This window comes from Coenobita brevimanus, chromosome 57 (assembly GCF_032717465.1).
Source record: "Coenobita brevimanus isolate Jiangsu-jjx chromosome 57, ASM3271746v2, whole genome shotgun sequence".
Lineage (NCBI taxonomy): Eukaryota > Metazoa > Arthropoda > Malacostraca > Decapoda > Coenobitidae > Coenobita > Coenobita brevimanus.
The window spans coordinates 4,140,212-4,153,046 of NC_137010.1; the positions used below are offsets into that span (position 1 = coordinate 4,140,212).

A 12,835-nucleotide genomic window follows, 5' to 3' on the forward strand; every position below is an offset into this window, starting at 1 on the left:
ATCACAGCATCATCATCATCATCATCATCATCGTCGTCGTCATCCTCATCATCATCATCATCATCGTCGTCGTCGTCATCATCATCATCATCATAATCATCATCATCATCATCATAATCATCATCATCCAATCTTTTATTGCCATACAAGGAGCGTGGGGTCTCAGGGCTAGACTGCTTGGTCCCGACATTTAAGGCGAGGGTGACCAGTCGTTCTTCCTGAGCGGCATCACATGAACAGTCAACCGTAACTACTCCTTATGAACCACACCTGGTTAGAGCGCCTTAACCCAGTAGACCACCAGGCGTATACTTGGATATGAGGTTACTATCAGATATGGTACGAGTATATATGGTTTCCAGAGGCCAGATTCACACTTACGATCAATTCTTTGTCGTGTGATTTATTTTTCCCAGGGGAGACAAGAAAAAGAGTCAAATGTCTTACCATATGTCTTGTTCCTTCTTGAAAAAATAACAATAATAATAATAATAATAATAAATAAATGGTTGCGAAAGGAACAAATGAAGTTTACACATTTATTTTAACAGGAAGGCCGAGAAATGAAGACTGCAGAATTTCCTGTGCCTCTTGTCGTAAAACCAAATATTAAGTTACGCCATGGAATTAATCGTAAAAAAGTTTGTGAATCCGACCCAAGGGCTACAAGAAACCATTCGTATTAGTAGCGACCTCCTCCCCACGAGCACGATTCCCTATAGGAGGCTACATACGTCATACTTTTGTTTTTTTCCAACGTAAATTACAGGTAAATGAGAGCACTAAGAACTTGTGTTCTTGTTGTACGGGAAGTCTCTGAAATAAACCCCCACTGAAGACAAATGAGTTAATCTTACAGCACCCTTTCCACAGCGTAGCGTACATACTCTCATGACGCCACCCCACTCCCCACCGTCACAAAACCAACTTATTGTGTCTTATCCTTGATCCCACCCATCTCTCTCTCTCTCTCTCTCTCTCATCTTCTATCAAACAACTACTGCTACAACACCCATTTTCTCAGGGCATACCCTACTATCCCCTTCATGCCCTTTCTCCCACCAAATTTCCTACACATCCTACTCATCTCTTTCCTCACTAAACTTTTTTTAATTCCTGACATGTCATGGAACGACGCAGGTCATGTCAACGAACGCTTTTGTTTTCCTGGCTGTTTGCATATTACACATTTAATATTATTTTGGAAGTTATTCATACCGGTATCAATCTAACATGGACACAGTTTGCGTCACCAACATACAATGCCATATTAGAGCGTAACAGACAATAAATCGCTGTGGTCAAAGTCAAAAGGGAATGTTCCCGCATTTGCGGATTTCCTCGGATTGTTGCATAACCACAAACTTACCTAAACGCTCGCACGATGGACTGCTGGCCGAAGTTACTCTTCTCCTGCAGTCCACCAGCCTTGCTGGAGGAGGCAGGAAGGAAGGTTGTTTGCATGTCTAGGTACCAGTGGTGTCCTTTTATACAAACGTGCACGTCTACATGCATGTCATCGGCAGCTCTTGGTTGTGTCCTACCACTGGAGAGGTGTCCTGCATGAGAGACCCTACCAGGACCACTGGGACACGTAAGCTCCCCCACCACGACAAGGTGGCTGCCACGGGGGAGAAAGGATAGAGATATAATGTGTGGAATAAGTTGGTAAAGAAGCAGTGTTGCGAAATCCCCCAAATGCACTTAGAATACGACCGCTAAACCTTGTGGATCGATCAGTGTCGTTTTTAGTGTGAATGCCGGAGGATTTGACCTTCCACTGGGACACCACCCGAAGTCAGACGGGAACCAAGGCCTCCACCCTTGCAGGCTGTGTTGTAAGGGTCATAATTATCATACACTTGACCCTTGACAACACAGGTCATTGGCCCCAAACACGCCAATGGCTGTGGCCTACAACCATCCCATCACCAGCGCCGGGTGTCCAGCTCAAGACACCACCACCGGCCGCACTTGCTTGCGGATCCAGTTCCCTCGTTCAAGCTCCACCTTTCCTGGCGCTGGTGGCATTTTCGCCGGTGCTGGTGGCGGTACTAACAGCGCTTTTGACGGGGTCACAGTCTTGGGTGGTGGTGTGGACGTGGCAAATTTTGGAGGCAGGAAGGTCTCCAGGTGCCACAGAGTGTCACGCCAGGCCGGTTTTGAATAGACGCTCTGCCGCACCCACTTCCTTGCCTCCACCGGCAGTGTGAACACGCACGAACCTGTTAGCTCAAGAATCGGAATTATGTGGGCCACACTGAAAGCATCGGCTGCCTGGCCCACCTGCTGCCCGGCCACCACCTCAGGGGCCACCAGGGGCGAGACCTCGGCGCCACCTCCTCTGACAGTCATCAGACTCCCAGATGGTACTGATCTACCACAAGCGGTTAGTGTTACAGCAATGTCCTTGTTTCGACTCAATTTGACACAAATATTTTTGGGGTGGGTATTAACGTAAACTAAACCCCGCATGTGGATACGGTTCAGTACCTTGACAGTTTGTCGCAGCACTTCCACCCGCTGACCAACCGACAAAGACTTTTCTTTCAGATGTTCTTTTAGAGTCAGACCTGCAAACTCGGTTACCATACTCAAGGTCTCGGGACAGACGAACAACAACTCTGGAACCCCAGGCTGGCCTTGCAAACTGACCAACCTCTCGATCTCATCCCTTAACCTGTCCACGGCTTCCTGGCTCATCTTTGACGACTTTACCACCCAGTGCTGGTCGCCTGTCCTCAGCAGCCGTGTCACACTGTACCTGCCCTTCCCTAATTCCTTTGTTACGGCCCCCTACGCAACCTTCATCATGGCATACTCATTAATCTCAGACACTCGGCACCGCTCACACGTCCGCTGGAACTGCCTGACCAGCCTAACCTTGCACGCGGTATTTTGTGGCGGTGCTTTTGTGTTTTTGTCCTGGGGCAGATGGGCGTGGGCAGGAGGTTTTTCTCGGCGTGGGCTATCCCGTCTAGTCCGTTTTGAGCTATATTTGGTAGGCGTCATCTGTCTGTGATGCTTTTCTCGGCGTGGGCTATCCCGTCTAGTCCGTTTTGAACTATATTTGGTGGGTGTCATCTCTCTGCGATGCTTTTCTCGGCGTGGGCTATCCCGTCTAGTCCGTTCTGAACTATATTTGGTGGGCGTCATCTCTCTATGACGCTTTTTTTGGAGTGGACTATCCCGTATCCTGGGCATCCTGTCTCCACTAGTGCGGCTTGTACCGTTTGAATTCATTCCTTATCAAAGATTCCAAAATCTCGAACGCCTTACTGATTGAGCAAGGCGTACGTCTTCTACGAAGCTTGAGTAAGAAGTGAAGAAATTTACTGACGCTGCGCAATTTATAGGCTATATACCCATTTTCTATGGATGCAAAATGTATACTGTACATTACCCATTTTATCCACATTTTCGATCGTAGCTTCCATCGTGTTGTTTTTGGAGATTTCGTAAAGCTTCTTCCTTGTTGCTGTATTTTTGCACATTGCATTTTTTTTATTTAACTGATGCAAAGCAAGTCGATCTTATCATCATATAAAAACATACTAGAAAGTATTAATGTGTATATCAAAACCAGTATCGTATTCAAATCGGTGACGAGCTCATCAAACTCCTTTTTCATTTCTGGAGGTATTTAGTTTGCAGTAATTTTTCTGTGTAAATCTTATCATCTATATAAAACAGATGTGTACATGTTGATGATTATGATGGTGATTAAAGTCTTGCCATTAAAGGAAGTAATTATTTAAAACGACATGAGATTGAGACGAATCGAAGAGTCCATGGTTTGCCTGAAAAAATTTTTTTTTAAGTTTCGTTCAACGCAGTAATCAAAACACCTTAAGCTATACCCGAAAATAATTTGTGACGTGCCAAAAATTTCATAAAAACAAAAGGCTCTGTGATTTGGGGAAAAAAAAAAAAAACATTAAATGATTTACCGTGTTTTGGGATTTTGTACAATGTAATTCTCTTGATCTTACAATATAAGGTGTCAGTTTGCCAGATAACAGGATAGTGAAGATCTCTATGTTATCGTCTTTGCCCTTCATCACAAGATCAGTGTTCCGCCCCTCCCAAAAAAAGTAAAATCCTATACATTCATATTCTTACAGGGTGGTTGCTGAAGGTGACCTAAGCTGTAAAAATACTATGTAAAATATTGCAATGTTGGATTTGTGTTCAAATGAAAATTTAGGATGCTGAGAGTACGAAGATTTTCCTGTAGTTTATAACCTCAGACAGCTGTAGTCATCATATGCCTATCCGTACAGTCGGCATCAATGGCTCTTGTAGTCTTGCTCTCCTAGGGCTTATTTCCGGTCAGTAAAGTTCAGAATAACATCCAACTATCGGATTTTGTCATTAATTTGAATCTTACTGAACTTCTAAGCAATTTTAAGCACTCTCTTCTATAAGCATCCATCGCAGATCTCTCTCTCTCTCTCTCTCTCTCTCTCTCTCTCTCTCTCTCTCTCTCTCTCTCTCTCTCTCTCTCTCTCTCTCTCTCTCTCCGTATTTTAGAAAATAAAAGTAAGCTGGGGACATTCTCCACCTCCAGTCTTCATCTTCTATTTCATCGGTGTTAAATAGTAAATCTAATCTTACTCAACCTAACCTAACCTAACCCAACCTAACCTAACTTAACCTAACCTAACCTAACCTAACCCAACCTAACTTAACCTAACCTAACCTAACCTAACCTAACCCAACCTAACTTAACCTAACCAAACCAAACCTAACTTAACCTAACCAAACCCAACCTAACTTAACCTAACCAAACCAAACCTAACTTAACCTAACCAAACCCAACCTAACTTAACCTAACCTAACCTAACCCAACCTAACCCAACCTAACCTAACCTAACCAAAGCTAACCCTATCCAGCGATGGCCGAATAGGTAGAGAGGTGACATGCAGTCCTAATGGACCCAGGTTTGAATCTCAGCTGGGGCAGAGAATGGTTTAAGGATTTGAATTCCATTAAAACAGACTTTATTGACCTACCAGAAGACCTGCTGACATGTCGTACAAATATTCTCACTAATACCAATACACCACCCATGTTTTCAGTATGGACGGTGGGTGTTGGAGCCGAAGTTGTGAAATGTGGAGGTGTGTGGTATGAAGGAGGGCTACTGGGCCTTGGGCAGGGGCTGTGAAGTCTATTCCCAGATTTGGATACACTCACCTCCCCCCCCCCAAAAAAAAAATAATAATAATAATAATTTTAACGTATATAACCGATGGATCTACGAGCTGCACAATGCCTCCCTCCATTCCTTATTTACTAGTACTAAAAAGTTCGTTTGCGACAGTTGTGTATGGAAGAGAAATTGCTTAAAACTGGGTAAACTAAATAGTGAACATTCGGACTTAATAGCGAACATATTAATTTCAGTCTGCAGTAGTTGGGTGTAATTCATAATGCCAATGAGATGAATCCACAAAACCAGTCACTGTCTTACCAGGATTTTAAATAGCATTAATTGTTATCAGTGTCAGTTGCTGGGAATTCACCAGAGAGGGTACATGAGAGAGGGGGGGTGTGAGCTGGGGAGAGGGCAATGAAATGGGGGAAAGGGCAACATGGAGGATAAGTGTTTGTGGTCACCCTTACGGGATTAAGGCTTCTGGCAACAGATTGATAGACAGATTACCATAATTCACAGAGCTACAGGCAGGAAGGGCGACATAATTTTTTATGGCAACTGTACATCGAGTGATAACCACCGAGATACATATCATATGAACGCAAGTAACAGCCATAGGCAGACCATTTGATCTGATTTGAGAATGACCCCTTGGACTGAAAAGATGTGTAGCAGTTTATACCATTAATCTCTTATCCGAGGATATGCTGTTTCTTTTTTACTGGGTTGTATTCTCGTCTGCTTGAGAGCTTTCCTGACGCCTCTTTCTACATTATTTACTTTGCCTCTTACTCTTGAACATTCTCTTGCATGCAAACTGTGTCAGTGCTAGTTCTGGCATTAAGTGAATATCAAGTTGTAACAGGCACAATAAATAAAGAAAAAGCTGTCAGGCAATACTTCGAGTCACTGAGACGGACCCACAGTGTTGTAGCTTACGCAAGACCACTATTTATAACAAGGATCTTTATAGTCTTTCCTGACGTAACTCTGATATGCTTTCCCACGAAGGACTAGAAAAGGAGCATCCCGAATCTTCCCATGTCTCGTGTTTCTCGTACAGTAACAAATATTGATTACCAGAGAAAAATTATCACCTGTCTCTGCCTATATACAAAGGCTACTTCCCCCAGAGAAAGGGGGGTAGCCGAGACAGGACGACACACTCCCAATTTACTGATCCACACACACACACACACACACACACACACACACACACACACACACACACACACACACACACACACATTTATTCGTATCTTAGCCCAAGGGTAGAAGGGACAGAGAGGAAAGAATGGAAAGAACCTAATCTCTCCATATATCTAGTTCTTCTTGCAAAACAAATCAAACTTACGACAGGGAATCACCTGTAAGTATGTTTGAGAATCCCACCCTACAAATGAGGTTTCTTGAACTCATGAGGTAAAGAATTTATACACATAGTGAAGACAACTATGGTGAAATAAAACCAAACAAGCAGGGTATGTGATTTTCATTAATTTATTTATAATGGCACAGAATACTTTAGTTATGATGCAAAACACAGTTATGTGACAATAGTTATGATGCAAAACACAGTGAAGTGGCAATAGTTATGATGCAAAACAGTGAAGTGACAATAGTTATGATGCAAAACACAGCGAAGTGACAATAGTTATGATGCAAAACAGTAAAGTGACAATAGTTATGATGCAAAACACAGTGAAGCGACAATAGTTATGATGCAAAACACAGCGAAGTGACAATAGTTATGATGCAAAACAGTGAAGTGACAATAGTTACGATGCAAAATAGAGTGAAGTGACAATAGTTATGATGCAAAACACAGTGAAGCGACAGAATACTTTAGTTATGATGCAAAACACAGTGAAGTGACAAATACTTAAGTTCTGATGCAAAACAAATTGAAGTGTACTTTGGTTAAATGCAACACAACAGTGAAGTGACGCACCAAGATATTCAACAAAGAGCCTGGAACTCAGTAGGAGGGTAGTACAGGAGAATTATCTTTATATATGTGCTTCTGAATGACTACTTGCTTGCATAATCACCTGAGTTGCTGAGGGGCTTCATGTAAAGTATCTCACATTTACTGTAATTATAAAAGTTTTGGTTACATACAACTTTCAAATAAATGTTGCATAACATTCCTCAAGGATATGACATACAAGTTCTCTTACCTCCAAGAGAAAATAAACACCCTTAAAACATTTATCAGTCGTTAAATATATTCCATGCCTCATAACCTTAATGCATTGCGATCACATTAACTTGCTTTAATTTAGGAAGAAACATGACTATGTTTGGTGATTTTGAATTACACATTTCTTTGGAAGGAGAAAGACGGGGAGAAATTCTTTAGGTCACTAATGTCAAACGCTTTCACTAAACATCACTGCATGTTTATGAGGCTTTATCAGCGAGGCAAGAGTAATGCCACCTGCAAAATAATGATCTGCAAAAAAATGCAACTCCAGTTAATGACTCATTTAACCTCAGCTACTGATTACCAAGATAAATAATGAAGAGATTATACACAATCATGAACACATCTTGGGCTCTGAAGAATTATGAATACGGCCTTATATGAGTGACTTCAGATATTTCGTAACAACTCTTTCTTAGCGATTAATCTGCAAATTACACCTCTGTATCCTCTACTGTGTTGTCAGTGGCGAGATTGAGTGGATACAAATAACGTTAAAGTGTAATATAATAACAATTAAATCGCTAAGGAGGTGCTACTAATCCTACTTTCTAGAATACGGCCGTTAGCGCTATAGGAATATCGCCTTGTTGATGAGTTTTGACCGGCAGCTGAAGTCCACCTTACACTCCCCCCACGGAGTCCGGACCTCACACTCCCCAGGGCATGGCAGCATCGGCGCTCCGATGATGGTAGGTCTGGGCGGTTGACTGGTGGTGGGTGTTGCTGGTGTTGGTGTTGGTAGTGGTGTGGTGGTGGGTCGTGGCAGTGCCGAGAATGCACTAGCTTCTCGCCTGTTCCGCATCCCTAGGTAGCCATTGTCTTGTCCTGTCTTTATCCCTGAACCCCACACCAGGCTACCCGAACTCTGTGGATGTGTTGGACCTCGGTAGGGTTGTGTCCTGGCCCCGGGAACGACCACAAGCAGGGCGATAAGAGCGGTGATTCTGGCTGACATATTGCGCTGCCAATTGCGCTGCCAAGCCACCTCCCCACCAGCAGGCAACAACTAAACTGAGGCGGATGCCAGGCCCACCGGATACTGGGATAATGGGATTTTACCGTTCCGTTCCATAAGGATTTCCCACTCAGTGCCTGTAGTCTCTATCCGCGCATGGTATTACTGTGGAGGGACATCTGGGTAGGATTGTCGAATTTATTTTACTTTCTGTACTTTCGATGTTGTTTAGTTATTTATCTACTTATTTTCTAGAACAAGAAGATATGGGCAGATGTTGCACTATCTGTGTTCTTCCTGCAAAACAGATCTTAGTTACGAGAGGAAGATTATCGTGTAAGTAACGATTATTTTTGCATGGATGAGACTGCAGAATTTTCCCATGTTTTTAGTTCTTCCTGTAAAACAAATATAAGTTACTGTACGACTCACAGACTCCACCCTTTTGTTCAAATATTCCACATGTAACCAATGCATCACCGATTCCCTGTGTATGAGGTAACTAAAATAGAACAGCAATGATATTAAATCTAAAAATGTATGTCTTAATATAACCAGACGCCTTAACCCTGAAAAGGGTGACCACAAACGAATTGCCTTTATGTCACTCTGTCCTCCAACTCAAACCCCTTGTCTCATATACTGTTCCACCCCATCCCTCCACCTCATCCTCCGTCTCCCCCTTCCCCCTCCACCTCACACACGCCTTCCTATGTAGTCATTCATTCTCCAGTCTCTTCACATGGCCAAGCTATCTCAAGGTATATGTCCCAATGTTTTCTAGATAATTATGATACGAGATACTGGAAGATTGATTTTACTATATTCTCTTTACCTTAACTTGGCGCAAATTTTCGTCCTTTTGCAACTTATTATACCCAGACAGGGGAGAGAAAAAAAAAAAAAAAAATCCTACGGCTCTGACAATCGTGACTGACATAATCCACTGTCAGTAATTTTGTAAAACCTAGCACAGAAGATAGAGACATGGCAATTATAGGCCAGGTTAGAGTAAAAGCAGTATAGTAAACAAGGAGACTCATTGCCACCTTAGGTTCATCCCAACTTAGGTTCATCGATTCAAGGCCAATTAGACTTATTGGCCTTGCATCGACTTTCATGCAAACAATCCCATCATAAAGACAGGCTAACAGGTTTACTGTTTCCATGATGAACTCTACAATATTACAAAACAAATCAGTGCTGCATCAGATGAAGACAAATCCGCTACAGTTCCTTCAGTAAGGCAGGCCAACCATACTATTTCCTTGATCACGAACTTTACAATAGTACAAAACAAATCAGTGCTGAATTAATATGACGTCATTACTGTAATAATACGAATAAAGCAGCAAACTTGTCACATGTGCATTAGGCTTCGAACCACAATAAATAAATAAATAATAAAATAAATAAATAAACCCATTTCTCTCTCTCTCTCTCTCTCTCTCTCTCTCTCTCTCTCTCTCTCTCTCTCTCTCTCTCTCTCTCTCTCTCCATTCTTCTTCTTCTTCTTCTTCTTCCATGCGTGACTGCTTTTTCAATAACTCCTTGTAGCAGTTGACATGTTACTAATGTATTAATGCTCTTTCCAGACGATTTTAATTCAGTGTAGGAATGACCTCTCTTACTGGAAGGTTTAATGAAGACAAGGTGTAGCCTCCACAGTTTCAAAAGTACCTCCAGATTCGATAATAGTCTTAGGGTAACAAGAATATCGAAGAACATGATCGCAGTGTAGGGGTTAATGGTCATAAGAACCAAACAAGTGTATGAATAACTTTCCAGCAACATCGTCTTAAATAACAGAAGGTTGTAGTAGTAGTAGTAGTAGTAGTAGTATTTATAACAGTAATGAATATCAGAATTTTATATTTCACTGTTGTTTTATAGATTTAATGGATTTAATGTTGTTGCTTGATTTGAAGTGCTCATTTCAAAACTACAATATTTATCTGTCGTATTGTTTGTTTATACAAAAAGTTTCTATTTATCTCTACCAGTTTACACACACACACACACACACACACACACACACACACACACACACACACACACACACACACGCGCGCACCGTTCACTGGCTCAGTAGTAATTCGCGCCTCGCTCAGGTTGCGATAAGTTTCACTGACGAAGTGGGTGATTACTGTCCCCCTTGAGCAAGGGGACGGGGGTGTGCGTGTGTGAAGGTCACAGTCTTGCCCTTAGATCGGACTATATGAGCTCTCAGCTCCTTTCCGGGAGGGTAAAAGCTGACGATCACGACCATCAAGTGATCCTGACCGACCCGGTGAATTACACACACACACACAAATATATATATATATATATATATATATATATATATATATATATATATATATATATATATATATATATATATATATATATATATATATATATATATATATATATATATATATATATATATATGTCATTAATTCATCTTCCAATCCTACATTGCCCCATGAGGAGCGTAGGAGCCTGGGGCTAGGCAAGTTGGTACTGACATTTAAGATTAGAGTGACCAGCCTCATGTACCCCTGAGTGGCATTACGTGAGCAATAAACCCCAACTATCCCTTGGATATAAACCTTCACCGGCTCAATCCGATTGGAGCGCCGTAATTACTCACTAAAGCACTAGGCGCCAAAATTTAGTTATATGGTTACCACCCAGCGTAGTAAATTATTTCCTGGTGTACAGGATATATATATATATATATATATATATATATATATATATATATATATATATATAGATATATATATATATATATACATGTATAATTATGTGTGTGTGTGTGTGTGTGTGTGTGTGTGTGTGTGTGTGTGTGTGTGTGTGTGTGTAGTAATTATAAAATACAACTTTAGTTCCACGGTTCTAAAGCTTCACTCGTGAATCCTATGTAATAAACAAAGCTGCTTCACCGGCGCTGGGGATCGTGTTTCGGAATGTTTCCCCAAATCAGTTATGTATATGGAGCAGCGGCACTCGAGGTGACTGGATAGCTGGCCACTCACACCGTTGGATTAACTCTAACTTACCCAGATCCTCCAGGCTGGACTCCCCGGAGCAGGATGGACTCCCCCAAATGCTAAGATTCTCTGGGATCAACTTCAGATCCACTCGGCTGGACCCTCCAGGTCCTCAGATCCCCCTGGGCTGGACTCCCCAAATCCCACGGGGTGGACTCCCCAAATTCCACGAGGTGGACTCTTCAAAACTCCCGGGGTGGACTCCCCAGAACCCCCGGGGTGGACTCCCCAAATCCCCCGGGATGGGCTCCCCAAATCCAACGGGGTGGACTTCCCAGATCCCACGGAGTGGACTCCTCAAATCCCCCGGGGTGGACTCCCCAAATCCCACGGGGTGGACTCCCCAAATCCCCTGGGATGGGCTCCCCAAATCCCCCGGGATGGGCTCCCCAAATCCCCCGGGATGGGCTCCCCAAATCCCCCGGGATGGACTCTCCAAATCCCACGGAGTGGACTCCTCAAATCCCCCGGAGTGGACTCCCCAGATCTCCCGGGGTGGACTCCCCAAATCCCACGTGGTGGACTCTCCAAATCCCCCGGGATGGGCTCCCCAAAACCAACGGGGTGGACTTCCCAGATCCCACGGAGTGGACTCCTCAAATCCCCCGGGGTGGACTCCCTAGATCCCCCGGGGTGGACTCCCCAAATCCCACGGGGTGGACTCCCCAGAACCCCCGGGGTGGACTCCCCAAATCCCTCGAACTGGACTCCCCAGATCCCTCGAACTGGACTCCCCAGATCCCTCGAACTGGACTCCCCAGATCCCTCGAACTGGACTCCCCAGATCCCTCGAACTGGACTCCCCAGATCCCTCGTGCTGGACTCCCCAGATCCCTCGTGCTGGACTCCACAGATCCCTTGTGCTGGACTCGCCAGATCCCTCGTGCTGGACTCGCCAGATCCCTCGAACTGGACTCCCCGGATCCCTCGAACTGGACTCCCCAGATCCCTCGTGCTGGACTCCCCAGATCCCTCGTGCTGGACTCCACAGATCCCTTGTGCTGGACTCGCCAGATCCCTCGTGCTGGACTCGCCAGATCCCTCGTGCTGGACTCGCCAGATCCCTCGAACTGGACTCCCAAGATCCTTCGAACTGAACTCTCCGTTTCCCCTCACATTTTTGCTGGTGCACACAGGGTGCGCAAGGTTCCACATGCGAGTAGGTTATAAGTTATGTGACTTGACACACCAGTTACATCAGTCTGTGATAACTATATTTAACACATAAACCTGTCTCTGGGTATGCCCCCTGGACAGAGACCCTGTAAATATAAAACCCCTAGGGGTTAACCTCCACCGACCTATCTTCCCCATAGACCATTTTTTTTCTTTTCCCTCATGGACCTGTTCCCACATGAGCCAACTTCAAGAACCTACTTTCCCTAAGGACTTATTTCTTCCCCCCCCCCCCTCCCCATGGACTCTTTCCCTCATGGACGAATTTTTATGCATGGGCTTTTCCAACCATGGA

General features: G+C 43.7%; 1 protein-coding gene across 1 annotated transcript in view; it reads left to right on the forward strand.

The window, feature by feature from the left end:
• The first annotated feature begins 7,905 nt into the window (after positions 1–7,905).
• The window catches only part of LOC145402063 (WD repeat-containing protein 55), a 31,778-nt gene continuing 26,848 nt past the window's right edge, over positions 7,906–12,835 (forward strand). Inside the window, exon 1 of the mRNA XM_080274163.1 lies at positions 7,906–8,060. Within this exon, the coding sequence (XP_080130289.1) occupies positions 7,962–8,060 (99 nt within the window). The 5' untranslated portion in view covers positions 7,906–7,961. The remainder of the gene's footprint in view (positions 8,061–12,835) is intronic.